We start from the raw sequence: 14809 nt of genomic DNA, 5'->3' as shown, positions 1-14809 counted from the left end.
ATGTGCTAAAACCAAATGACACACTTTGCTGCTGAAAGAGCAAAACTGTTTTCGAGCAATGGGTGGTCTTCTGAGGCACGGAGTAGGCCAAAAGGGGGAGAAAAATGTGTAAGCGTACACCGTGCCTTACAAGCGGGCAGAGCTTCCAAAACTCGCAGAAATCTCTGCATGTTAAAGCACATCAAAGGGATTTTTCCCTTTTCAGATAATATTTCCTTTGCTGACATGTATTTAGTATTGTGGTTGGATGACTCATAAAGATAGCTTCATGGCGTCCCAACGCAGTTGAAGCAGAACACATGCCAACAAACATTATTGTCAGCCTCAAAATAAAAACAAAACGTTCAGCTAAGGGTCAATCAATCAAGGGTGCTTTGAAGAAAATTCCATTTAGATATTACAAATCATAACAGAATGAATTTAAACCAGCTGACTTTCTGTGAAGAGGACATTCATGTACGATAAAAATTAGGCTGGCTCTTCGGGGTCCAACTTTTCTATTTTCTTACTTTTGGACGTCGTCACTGATGATGGACGCCAGTTTTTAAAATTGTGTTTTTGTAGTTCATTTTGTAAAGATCTGAAGTAATCAAAAACAGATCAGCAGAGAGAGCTCGTAGTTTAAGGGCTGTCATAGAGGGGAGTTGTAAAATCCACTTAATAGTGACAGATAGGTAACAGCTCACTCACGCCCCCTTCCTCAACCGGGTTTCTTGTCCCAAATTTAGAATTTGCCTCAAGGACTAACTCTCTGTGTGTTCAGCACAGAACGAGCGACACCATCTACTGCGCACTGGACAAGCGGAGTTCTTACTAGCTTTTTAGCTGGAGTTCTGTAAAAACTTTATGACAGTGAAGGTGAGTAAAGCCTGTGTACAGCAGTGTATCCAAATATCGTCTTGCGCTACTGCAATTAAACCATTATTTAATGACATAAAACTGCATAGGAAACCAAGGCAATGAGTCAGATGCTGCCCAAGTATGTTGCTTTTGAATCGGAGAGCTTTAGAGAACAAGCCAGATTTGTGCAGCCTTTAAGCTATAAGGGGAAGAAAGTTCAAAAAAAAGATTAAAAAGAAGGAAAGGAAAGGAAAGGAAAATAAATAGGCACAGGCAGGGCTCCAAGTTGCCGAGCACCGGCCCTCTGCTTTGATGTGTCTGTGGTGCCTAATAAAGCTAAGCAGTTGCTTCTGATTCTAAAGGGAACATGGCCGTTTATAGCTGAGCTCATGTATTTATATGGCACATGTTTTCGAGGGATTCTGAGAAAAGCAGGCTGAGTGGTGGGGCTCTCTCCCTGGCTGATTTGGGCTGCCCTCTCATCTCCATTTCAGCCTTCTCAGGCGCTAAGTGGAAACGTGTGGCCAGCAGGTGCACTTAGAAGAGACGGTCTGAGGCACCCTGAGAATCCATCTTCTTCTCAGTCCCCCAGGCCTCCTACTCGACTCCCTGTGGGACGAGGGATGGTGCCATCTCGCCTTTGTCACCCACTAGAAGTGGGGAGTTCTCTCTGCTTTGAAATCACCTCATTGCCTGAAACATAAGTAGCACCATCAAAAAGCAAACCTGTGGAGGGAGCAGGAGAGAGGCTGCCCCAGCTTGGTCACTGCTCCAGAACTTGGCGGGCTCTGAAGGGCAGTGCTGGGAAGAGCAAGGTTCTTGGTTTCCAGTGGCTCTGTGCAAATAAAACTGTCCTCGCAGGGAGAGACGCTGAAGGAGACAGAACGAAGGGCCTGGGGCCGCGTCTCTGAAATCCTGCTCCTCCGTGTGCACACATCTGCTGAGGGAGCTGCCTTCATCGGTGGGCTTACAGGACCCACTCAGGCTTTCATGGAAGTGCAAGCAATGACGCACAGGCAACTTTAGCATGGGCTCTGAACAAACAGGCCACCTACTTGCACCTTCGCTTCTGAGCAGTCAGGAAATTACTGTCCTGGGAACTACGGAGGGTTCAGGAAGCTGGTAAAACAACATCTCTGCCAATCTGTGCAGGGTCTGCAGGATTTTTTCCAAGCACTAGCAGCAAGCCTGAATTTGTGTATGCAAGCCAAAGGGCTTCAGCTCTGTAAGTGTAAATCAAGACATACTTTACCTGTACTGAACTACTGTTAGATTCTGTTCTCCGCAGTGCCTTGCACATCGGATATACCTCATCCAGCTCGACTTACTAGGTTCCCCACCATCAATAAAGTGCTGTAGTGTCCCATCTTGATCATATATCTAGAGAAGAGGTCAGAAGGTCAAGTAGTTAGAACGAATCATCAGCAATCATTTTCCCTGCCTCCTTTGGTGTCTCTATGTGTCAGCTGCAGAAATTTATTGCCCTCAGGTTTGCTAGCACTTATTGATGCCTGTAGAAACTCAACTGGAACAACAGAAAAATATTTTTGGTGATGCAAGTCGATCATGTTTTTCTTATCAAGCCAATCTTCCCTGTATTAAACATACTTGTAGTATCTCAAGGATGTGACCGTATTTCCCAAAGAATATTTAACCCGTTTTGACAGGCCAGCCTTCAGTAATGAGCTGCTGGATAAACAAAGCAGGCTGGAGGAGAGGCCTCACTGACATGGCTGAGACGTCCACATAAAAGGCCCGCATGCTCAACATGTAACTGTTCAAAGGCCGACAAGCTGAGTGACACCTATCAGCAGGCAGTGGAGTTAGGGAGCTATGAAGAACTCGTAAGAGAGATGGGGGCTTGGATGAAAGAATGGACGGGGCCTCAGAGCAGATGTAGGACTTCAGCAGTCAGGATCTGAAACTTTTAGAAGAAAACATGTGAGGCCTTACGCTCAGCTCAATCCTGAGGGTTGGAGGAACCTCCCAAAGCGAAAACACAAAATAGTGTTTCTATGGACCTTAAATTTCTTCTGTAAGGCTGCGCTCATAATTACTGCCTTAAATCAAAGCAGTCAGATTTTCTTTCAGGGTAGCATTTTATAAAATAAAACCCAGGGCCAGCCAGGCTGAAAGCACAGGGAAAGAAATCCCGCACAGCCACCGCCTCACCCAGCCCCTAGGGCAGAGACGATGGCTCCCTCAGCAGCCATGCCACACCTGTGATGACCTGGGCCAGGTGATGACAGCAGGTGCAGGAGGCCAGGTGGCCACAGGCTCACAGCCCCTCGGGGCCTTCCAGGAAGCCAGGGACAGTTAAGAGAGCGTCTTATGGGTGCAGTGCTCAGAAGGACCATGACAGAATTAAGCACTTTTTTATTTTCTTTCCTTTTTTCTTTTCTGGTACTGGGGATTAAGGAAAAGGCTACATACCAGCCCTCTTTCTTTTTGAGTTAAGCTGCCCAGGGTGGCCTGGAACCTGTGATCCTCCTACCTGAGCCTGCCACCCAGCTGGGATTACAGGTGTGGGCCACTGCCGCTGGCAAACTAGACACCTTCAAATACAATCAGCAGTAGGATCCAAGGAAGTGTCCCCAAAGCACTCTGAGAAATCATGTCTCCTACTCTTGCTATTAAGCTCTTGCTTAAACACACAAAATGTACCTCACAGAGAACCTCGCTGGCCAGGCCGGAGGGCGTTCATATTACTTCAGTCTGTACTCCTCTTCTGCAGGACCACAGGGTCTAGGAATGGCAGCCTCTTTTTTCTGTCACTAGTCATTTTAAAACAGCTTTTTTTTTCTACTCTTCTTGAACTCATTCCTCTCTACTCCCAACCTTTCCACTAACCCCCGCAAATAAAAACAAAACCTTAATCTAATAAAGACAATCATTTGAGAAGTTATGATCTTGTAAACACTCCAGAGTGATCCCGGCTGATAATCAATTTAGCCTGAGCAGAATGAAGAGATTCCTGGATTACATTACATTTAAGGCTAATGACTGCTTTAAGTTCTTCTTTAGGGATAATGACCAAGAACGGAAACATTTCATGTGGCAGATACATGTTATATGAGAAAGCTAATGACAGACATTTTACTCAGGTTAGAATACACTGCAGTTGTTTTTGCTGTGGTGTTCTTTAACATTCTTTTTAGGAAGTCAGTTAAGATTCACAGTCTTAACTCTGAGCCTGCTGTTGACAGCTACTGCAACACTGAACAAAAGCATTCAGTTCCCTTAACAACACTGTTAATGGAATAAAAAATGTTGGTGACGGGGCCCCTGTCCGTCCCTGCCCCACAAACCAACCTTCAGGAAGGCTTGATGGAGAAAACTACTAAAAATTCATGAGTAATCTTAAGAACTACACCCAAAAACCCCTACTGTGCTTTTAGGCAGGTTCAAGCCCAGGCAGCATGGCAGCAGGTACACGCAGAGGGGGCCGTTCGTCATTGTGAGCTCACTCGAGCAGGCCACCTTGAAAAGGAGTATAAATGCACTTCTCCTACCTTCCGTTGCAGCGGTACTCTTATCTAAGCACACTGTGGACTACACAGAAGCCCGCCATTTTTGCCTGCCTGATGTAAGCTGCTACTTGAAGAAAAGGTAGATGGCTATTTGTCAGGAAATAGCACACAATCCAGCATATGCTACAAGGTGGGGCCTCCCTGACGTCAGCTAATACTGATGTTATAATGTTCACATGGAACTGTGAGAAAAATCCCATGCACCTCCTCAGAACACATAACTGTACCCCCACAGCTGAAGTAGCCAGACTTGACGCTTACCCCTCTTGCTCAGCCCTCCCCGCCCAGCCACACCAAAGCCAACTGCATCTCCCCTCGCTCCTCCTCAGATTCACACATTCCTCCCTCTCCCTTCACCAGCCCAGCCTAGAGAGCTTCCTTTCTCGCCTACAGTGTGGCAAACCTCTCTTAACTGATCTCACTGCAGGCTCTCTGCTCCCTCCAACATATTCACTATACTTTTGCCAGTTTTCTTTCAAAATATGAATCCACTTCACCCAGCTGCCCTGCTAAAAACTTCATAAATGTTATAAAGCCAGGTTGTAACAACACACAGTTACAGCATGTGAGACTGTCAAAACTGCCCATCACAGTAACACGGCCAGCACCTCCCGAGCACAGCTTCTTCAGGACAGCTCTCAGCCCTGGTCTGTGCTGTTAAGAATTAATATTTAAACTCGGCACTTCTTGTCAGATCAGAAGTGGGCCAGGAAATTTTGATGCCTATTTCTGTTTATTCCTCTAATGTAATACAAGAAAAAGACACTTGAATGTAAGTACTAAAAAGAAATTTAAGAAAGCTCTGGATACTAATGTGGGTCCTATTGTTATTCTCCACCATTAGCTTTGTTACCATTTTAAAACTCAGGTAAAAAGAATCTTATTGGAACTGAACTACCAGACAGAGGTGATGTTCTTCAAGGTAGGAAAACGTGACCACAAATGGGGAGCTGTCTCAAGAGTGGCAGCAACAGCTTCAAATCCCAGACGGTGCACCTGGAGGCTGCACTAGCACTGGCAGGACTCTGCAATGAAGTGATAAGTGAGAAGCTCAATAGGCCCAAAACTCTTAAGGACTTTAAGGAGGTGAACAAATGCCAAGACCAGAGTTATTTTGTTTTTGTTATCTTTTAAAAACCTTAAGCAGGCAAAGAAGAAAATCATCCACAAAGTGTTTAGACAATCTCCTTAGCACCTAAGCAAATGCTGAGAAGGTCAGAAACGTTACCCAGGCCAACAGCGCAAGTGAGGCAGGAGCACTGCTGTCAGTGAGGACAAGACTAATTGTGAAAGAGCAGCTGAACACAGCAAAGTGTCCTGAAAACTGTGCCCATCATTCTCAACGCATATGAACAACAAAGTTTTAACACTTGCTCTATTTTTTCCAAGGAAGTCAAAGGAAGGACCTTTAGAGGTAAGAGAATTACACGTGAGGAAATGTAAGGGACATGGAGGGAAATTCTGCAATGGAAAAGCCTCAAAACTGTAAAAGGTGCACTTGGCATGTTTGTTTTAGAAAGCCAATTCCACCACTGCTGAAAAGGAGTATAACATGGCACCACTACACTGCAGCACACTTTGACAATTTCTACACAAATGTGATAATTATATATCCTATGGTTCATCAATTTTACTTCTAAAAATTACCCCACTGAACTTGATACATGTGCTTCAGGAGCTGTGTTCAAGGGCATTCACTTCAGGATTGTTTGTAACAGGAAACAATAATAACGGAAATATCTATCAACATAATAATAAATTGTCTTACCCAAAGACATTTTATAAAACATTTAAAATTAATGAACTAGACCTACTTATACTGATTCAGTCAATATGAATATTAAAAACACAATATTGTGAGAAAATCAAGCTGCAGATCACTGATACCATTTGTTAGGATTTCAAAATATGCAAAGTAACACTCTATATTCTACAGTATATTCTCTTGTAATATATATAGTAAACAAGCCAGGCGTGGTAGCACACGCCTGTAATCCCAGCACTCGGGAGGCTGAGGCAGGAGGATCGTTGCGAGTTCAAGACCAGCCTGGGATACAAAGTGAGCTCATAGCCGGCCTGAACTGCACAGCGAGACCCTGTCTCAAAAAGAAAAAAAAAAATCAGAAATATGAATAGTAAATATATAAATAGATATACAACAAAATCCTGAAAAGACATGCTAGAAAAATTTCTGGCAACTTCCTTAGAGTAAAATCCTTTAGAAACAAAGAAAAAAACCGAGCAAGAACAAATAGAACATATACTTTATCTGAAATGTCTAATTTCTTTTTTTAAGACATGTCTAGTTTCTTAAAAAAAATTCTTACACAAATGTTGCAAAAGGTTAATGGTATTTACATCTCCTATGGCCTAGAAAAGACCGCATGAATGTTTATATAATACACTCTGTGTTTGTGTGTCCATGCATGTGTATGTGTGTTTTCACATTAGAGACTGAACTCAGGGCTTCATACAAGCTAAGCATGCACTGTACCACTGAGTTACATCTTCTGCCCCTACTCTATGCTTTTTGATTTTTTAATTGAAGAGAGAAAAAAAAGCTATCTCTTTATTTCTTTAAACTTGAACTTTTTATTCATTGTTAGGGAAGCTGTTACTCAAGGTAAATACTTCATCCTTCTGGGAAAATATCTGTCATATGTATCACTACATTATCAGCTTCTGATTTCTTTTGTGATTGCTGGCACTATTTTAAGCCATTACTTCTGGTCTGTACTTTCTCTTTTATCTCATATCAATGAGGAAGATAAGTGAGAAAGCTAATTCTTATCTTTTCAAGGGGATTTTAACAGTTTTCAATCCAACAATATCTACTGGGATACCACACATGTGGTTGAAATAATGATCACACAATTCTCACTCGTTGTAACTGAAGACCTCCAAGAAAAAGGCATTAGACTGCATCCCTGCTTATCAGGAAGTACCACTGTCTCCCACCATCTTATTTTTCTAAAGCTGAGCTGTGCTTTAAATGAGAAGATATGCACTGGTGATGTGAACTGTAACAACTGCTGGTAAGTGGCTTACTCATGGCTTTAGTATTATTATTATGAATGCTGCCAGTTTATATAAATCACAGAAACATAGTAAATCAGAAACTGATTTGAGCTCATTTTAACATTAACAGCAAGAAACCACCTTCTAAATGATACAAATTTTTATACATTGATGTCTCTGAACAATGTCTTTATTGCAATGTTTCCCTAGGAATGGTGAAGGCTATATTTAGGGAGTAGACCAACTTAGGGCTTGCTGGTTTTTGGCACGGTATTTTAAAAAATTTTAAATTTTACTTAGATGCCTAACTTCTTTTGAAAAACAAAAGGATGAGTTTCCAATTTGTACTAATTCACTGAGGCTGAGGAAAGGTGGCCCCATTAGAGTGGGCATGTGATGTTCTCTTTTTCCACAGTCCCTAATGTTCCCTATCATCTTGCATGCTACCTGCTTCACTAATGCACGTACCTGCCTACACATGACTCAGATCTATCCTTGATGGCACAGTAGTGCTCCACTGTGTTTAAATGCCAAGTTTTCTTTATCCATTCATCTGTTGATGGACATACAGATCACTTCCAAGATTTAGCTATTAGGAGTTGTGCTGCTATAAACATGGGCACACATGCATCACTGTGATAGGATCTCTTTAACTCCTTTGGGAAGGTACCTACAAGGGGAGCAGCTGAGACAAATGGAATTTCTAATTTTAGTTTTTTGAGGCCTCCCCATACTGATTTCCATAGTGGTTGCACCAATCTACATAGCTGGGAACATTTTCAAAGCAAGCTGTTCACTGCAACAGCCTGGAATCTCTGCAAGTATCTATCATTCCCATGCTGCCAGAGCCTTCAACTGACCTGAGATCCAAGTCTTCCGTCCTGAGCTTTCCAGTCAAAGGAAGAAGAGAGGCTTTTTTAAAAACCAGCGCAAACTTTCAAAGATCATGTTAAGTAAAGGATGCTTTTAATTCAAAGATATCTGAAATGTAGTTCCACTATGAGAAGAAGGAAATTGCTCTAGTTAAAGAATAAGGGGCCACTAGAAGCACCCCTCACCTCCATTCACCCTACCTGTTCTGAGGCAATGCCCAAGACATCCTCAGAGTCCTATAGTAAACTGGGACTCTGTGTGAAAACCTGCAGGCAGAACATCTCCAGCAGAGAAGGCCTCTGTGAAGATTTAAGCCACCAACTCTTCTGAGAACTCTAAGTACCATGGTTAAATTTAGAGCCTTAGGAAATCAGATCTGGAAAGGAACTCAAAGACCATCTGTCCCATCAGCTTATATGTAAGGAAACATGGTCTCTAAAGGTTAGTGACTCAAGCAAATTGGGATTGTTATTGGTGATGAACCAGGCCTCCTCTCCAGACCTTTATCCAGGCACTCATTCCTCTGCCTCCCCACCTGGGAGTATGCAAAGGCCTTCCCCTGCTTCGTTTAATTCTCCTAATTAAAGACAGCCTGAAGACAGCCAAAGTCCTTAAACCAGGAAAATGTGAACTATAGCTCAAACACGACTTGCTCCTCCCAGAACCTGGGCCCCCGAATTTCATCATGGCAAGAAGAGAAGACAGACCCAAAGGTCTGTAAAGGGTCGGCCAACCTTCAGGGAGTGGGGGGGTTTCACACTCGGGCTCCTTGCTCACAACCTTGGCATTTTCTTGTGCCAAAGTCCTAGACTCTGATGTTGGGTAGTGCTGAAATGTCAGCCTCCGCCAGTGTTCATCTGGAGGCTGAGGTGAAGAAGCATGTTTTAGGCCCAAGCATCTCACACAGCACCCAACACATGAGCGGAAATAAAACATGTAGAAATTACCTGAACTGGATTCTCATAAAATTCTACAGCTTCTTAAAGATCTTGAATTTTACTGAAAGCTTGAGAAGAAATTACCACCACATGCGCTGAAACCTGACTCTGAGTACGAATCGCTAGGGTTAAGAAAAAAAATCCTCATGGAAGCCAGCCTCTTTAAATTCTACGAAATATGAGGGTGAATTTCATACGGTGATTAAAATGTAATAAACAACCACCACAGAAAGGGCCCAGAAGCCATTCCTGGGCGTTTTCCAGGTTATACCTGCAACCCTAACTCTGTTTTTGTTTTATTAAATCCTTTCACAGCACACAGAGGAGCCAGGGAAGAACAGACAGAAGAGTGATTTCTAAGACCTCCTTTGCCTCTGCTCTACCTCCTTTGCCTTCTTTGCCTAAGACCTCCAGCACCTTTGTGTAGCCTCATCTTTCTGTAAAATCATAAAAGGAGTTTAAATAGTCAAGTGTACTTATAATTTCAGACACAGCTGAAAGCACACTGCTCACCAAGATGGATAAAAATGTTTTCCTGTGAGACTCGTCTGTGTGCCCAAAAAGCAGAAGCAGTTGACTGTTTCAACTGTGAAAAGTTAGGAATCAGAACACTTTTATTAGGAAACAGATTTTACTTTCGGTAGCATTGTTGGTACAGGAGACCTTCTCAGGAATCATCAGTGAAAACATGCACAGCAAGGCTCTCTGGGTATGGTGACACAGAGGATGCCCACGGGTGTCAGTTCCAGTGCACATGCACTGCAACTGCGGCCCCACTGCACGTGGTAATGTGACTTCTGGACACCCTTTCTACTCCAGAGCAAGCCGAAGTTCTTTTTTTTTGGGGGGGGGGGAGTACAGGGGATCGAACTCACGACCTTGTGCTTGCCAGGCAGGCGCTTACGCCACTGAGCGCTATCCCCAGCCCTAAGCTGACGTTCTTCAGACTTCTCTGAAAAGCAAAATGGTGCCAGTAACTCTCCCTACCTCAGAGGGCAGATATGAAAATCAAATGAACAAGTACTTTAAATGATGTTGGGCACCCAGGAATTGCTCAAAGAATATCAGCTATCCTTAGGCCAATCTGATTGCTAGATAAGAAACATCACGCTGTGCAGAACTTACCACCAACTGGTGGACACTGTCACAACACGTGTATTTATTGCAAAGGTTAACAGACCTCATTCATGGAGATTTATTCCAAAAATTCATGGAGAATAGCAATACATTTTAATCATCTGTTTAAATTGAATCATGCACACCTCACACGGGCTTTGTACACAAAAGGAGATCAACTTTTGTTGAAAGAGGTAAAGAGAAGAAAAATGACTCAGAATGACATCAAGGGGGCAGAGAAGTAGAACAATTTTTTATATCTTTATCTCCCAGATGGCACATGACAAAAATGCAGCTTGGACGTAAATGCTGTCTAGAAAAAATTAAGGAAGTGTATTTTCAGTGCTGTATTTTTCCATTCCTAAATTTTATCAGTCTTAAGTTTAACACAAAGTCCCTTGTCATCCAAAACCACAGGCAGGCAGGCTCCACACCTTTAAGAACACCCCGGGAGCATACTCAAAACAGTTATAGTAACTGTTCACAAATTCAGTTCACAAACAAAAGCGTTCCCCAAAATTTTGCTTCCATCACAAACTCCGCATTGGGTGACAAACACAACCACACCCATCTCCCCCACACAAACACAACCATTTCCCCCAAAATTATAAAACAAAGTAATTCCTAAACCGAAGCATTTGTATTTATCACAAATGTTTCAATTAATTTTGGCTTTGGAGTCCAGGATACCCTCACTGAACACAATGGTCACACAGGATTTCTTGACCTCTGAAGACAGTGCTGTTCTGAACAAAGCCCAGTGTACACAAGCTCATTTTCACACTCACCCTCTTCTAGGCGGGCGAGCTCCTGTGCACCTCACTCCTCGCGGAGGAACAAGGCACAGGCGTGGGCTGCAGCTCGAAGCCTCCGAGACATAAGGATTCAACACCACTCCACCGTCTTCCTGCGGGGAAGACAGCACCAGCCACACCAGCACAGCCTCCTAAACCTTGTTTTTAAGATTTCAGAACAAAGTGGGTCAAGACATGAAAGCACGGTGACAAAGGAGTATAGGGTGAGCAGCCCTCGCCGAACATCCAAAATCCAAAATGCTCCGAATTTTGAAACTTTTTGAGCATTATGCCAGCCCTGAAAAGTTTTTAGATTTCAGAATATTTTGGATTTGGGATTTTGGATGTTTGGATCAGGGATGCTCAACTAGTAAAGTCTTATGTAAATATTTCAAAACCCTGAAAAACTCCAAGATCTGAAACGCTTCTGGTCCTTGGCATTTCGGATAAGGGAAGCTCCACCTGTACTTCTGAAATGAGTGAAGGCATCGGCTTCCATTTTCACACAAAGAACATCAGAACTTGATTACCAGATAACACATTTGTGTGGTGTCTGAGTTTCTAAAGTACTTTCACAAGCTAACTTAATCCTTACAGCTCATCTAGAAGGAGGCTGGGGTCCTGTTCTATAGATGAGAAATCTTGGTCTGGACAGAGTGAAATGCCCGGCTTGCAGTCATACACTTAGTAATGGCCACCAAGTTGTTTTTTTTTTTTTTTTTTTTTTTTAATCACATCCCATTTGTCCTAGTAGTGAGAAACAGCAGAGCTTTTTCTTTAAAAGCATTTAAAATTTTCCAAATGAGGGTCATAAAAATGTTCATAATGATTAATAATATCATCTATCAAGCAAATTCCTATTTTCAGAGCAAATGTCAATTTAGTGAAATTACTTAATCTGTTAGTAAAATTTACACAACCGGCAGCCATGCAATGGATAAAGACATAAATCCCCAGTTCTGTGCAAAGTCACTCTGCTTTCACTGGCAATGTGCCATAATGGTCAGGAACATCAAAAACAAGCAAAGCGTAAGTCTGTGGATGAAGATGCATATTTTAAAAGCTTCTCATTATAGTAAATGATGGCTAGTGTGCCCATATTATTTGCGCTCAATTTTAATTATTTTCTCAAACATGTAATACTATATGTCTTTTCATGTGATAATTTCTCCTTCCTGCTGCCATTAGAATTAACTTACTTTATTGTTGTTTCTAATAACCCTTTCCTCACGCTGTGTTTCGGAGTATTTTGGAATGTCTGGGATGACAAGGTTCTAAAACAAGTCTTCAAAGGTCAAGTAATAAATGCCCCATAAAATAAATGAGTAATGATTATATACACCGTTGCTGTATTTTCAGTAATGCTGATATAAAGCTATATACTGTACTTTGTCAATTCACATTCATCAAGTTCCAGAAATATTAGAAAATCATTACAGGTTTATGTTGAGTTTGCAGATAATACTAACATATAAGTCAAGACTGAAATATGGTAATCAGAAAAACAGTTGAAAAGTGTCAATAAGCTGTAAAACACCTGCAGTGGTGGCTAAGCCTGCATCAGAGACCCAGCCATGTGTACACAGAGGTGCAAATGGGTGTCCCAGTCACACTGTGGGGCAGCTGCTGCCAAGGATCAGGTGGGCAGAGGGGAGCTGGTGACACTGAGGGTTCTGAGAACTGCTGGGCATTCGGTGAACCCAACTTCTCTTCGAGGACAGCGGCGGCCATCAGTAGGTAGCCTGCCCTCCACCAAACCGCAGTCCTCCTCAGACCTGCTCTCTGTTGATCAGAGGAGGACTTCAGGGAATCAGGCTCCCATTATCAGGATTTTGTCTGTGATCTGAAGGAGCCTCTGCACCTTCAACGTTTCCCTTGGCAGAGGCAGATACTCTGGAGAAGGCCTGACAGTCCATCCATCCTGCTCCAACCTGGAGCCAGCTGATGTCTGACTGGTGAGACCCACCCTCTTTGATGTTGTACTCTTCTGGGAGCGCCCCACTGTGAAAAAAATTTTACCCATCCAAATTAAAGAGGACTATTTCTGCATCCAGCTGTTAGCCATGACATGTGTGCCATTTTTCAGGGCACTGGCTTGGTGCCATTCACAAGCCCTGCTGCAAAGCTACCCTTCTCCCCCTCTTCCGCCAGAGCAACACCAGCCAAACTGCACAACTGTCCCCAGTGTCCCCCACACTCAGAAGGAAAACACTAGTAATCCTGTACTGCTAATAACAACCCTGGAAATATCTGCACAGAGCAATTTCTATTCTTGTCTTTTTGAGGTTTGGTATCAGCATTAAAAGTTCGCAAGTGTAAAATTCTTTGACACAAACCACCCATTTATAATTCGCTTAAATCTGATTTTTAAAAATTCAGTTTTACCTAAAACATCCAACATGTCCTGACTTCTATGAAAGGTATTTACAAAGAAAATGAATTTAGATCCTGTGAAGATTCTGTCTACATCTACTGAGTCCACATTTTTAAATGGGCATTCATTCAGTGGAGAAAGCCCTGCATAAATGAAGAAAAACTCTCATGAAGCTTAAGTAAACAGGGAGATCTAAGGAATTAAGAAAACATGTATCTCCTTATATTTTTTAAGGGCCATTCAGGGGTTTACAAAGACTGCTGCCATAAACTGTGGCTACTGTAAACAAAGGGCAGCTTTTATCATTACCGCATTTCTCCTGTCATAAGATGACTGGGTAAAACATCCCAGTTTCCAGCTTCACCCACTCTGGCCTTGCTCTCTTCTCTCCCCTCCCCCCGTCTCTGCCTCTCTGTCTGTCTCTCTGTCTCTGTCTCTCTCATTTTCACCTTTGCTGAGATGGGTCAGTGCACAAGATCTCAGCACTTGGTATCAGGGGACCTTTGCCTGCAACTGTGCCTACAAAGGTGAGTAACTACTCACCACCCTTGCTTCCATCAGTGAAAGGCAGATTTTGAAAACAAAATAAACAACAAAAACAAGTATCAACTTTGGAAAAAAAAACAGAGACATTTTAATTCGCATTTTCCACTTGGAAAAAACAAAGCTTTAGTTCTCCACCAAATGGAAAAGAGAGTCGTTATTTTGTTACAGTAGCCCTCGAAATAACACGAGTGAGAGCGGAAGCGATCTGCACAGCACCTCTAACAGTGCCTCCAACAGTTGTGTGTTTAAGAACTGCATAGTTAAGAATCATAAAGTTAACGTCACACCGTGATGCATACCTGAAACCTCCACATGGCTAATGTAGCAAGTCTTACAGAGCACTGTTTAATCCACTGTGACAGAAATTTTTTATGTATTTATTCTAGGGGGAATAGTACCATATGATCTTGGTGAAAATTGTTAGGATTTTATACTTCAGCATAATAGCTACCAAAGAATATGATTTCTAAGAAGCAGCTTGGACCAACGCCTAGGTACAAACTGCTATGTTAGCAACCGTATTAAATATTTACGGGTATGAAGTGGTGATGTGTGTAAGGAGAATGCCCCTGAAGAGTCAGAGACTTCCACACTTACACAGATACATGTACACCATGCCCTAGAGCTCACCCTCTTTTTTAGTAAAAACTTTCTGAAGACACAGAATGTTTGTCCCAATGAAGTAATGGTTTCCTATGGTTTTACTTCTTTTTAGAGCAGTCTACTGCTTTCTTTGCTGAAACATGTCACTTTTTAAATTATTATGTTTTTCTAGGTCTA

The 14809-nt window shown here is 42.5% G+C and overlaps 1 protein-coding gene across 1 annotated transcript in view; it reads right to left on the bottom strand.

Moving 5' to 3' along the window:
* The window catches only part of LOC102022006 (putative histone-lysine N-methyltransferase PRDM6), a gene marked incomplete at its 5' end in the record, with an annotated part of 85524 nt that overhangs the window by 31234 nt on the left and 39481 nt on the right, over nt 1–14809 (bottom strand). The window contains 1 exon segment of the mRNA XM_013507093.1: nt 2093–2220. Within this exon segment, the coding sequence (XP_013362547.1) occupies nt 2093–2220 (128 nt within the window).

The sequence above is a fragment of the Chinchilla lanigera genome, unplaced genomic scaffold, assembly GCF_000276665.1.
Source record: "Chinchilla lanigera isolate Chin_1 unplaced genomic scaffold, ChiLan1.0 scaffold00120, whole genome shotgun sequence".
Taxonomy (NCBI): Eukaryota; Metazoa; Chordata; class Mammalia; order Rodentia; family Chinchillidae; genus Chinchilla; species Chinchilla lanigera.
This window is presented reverse-complemented; position numbering and strand designations above follow the sequence as displayed.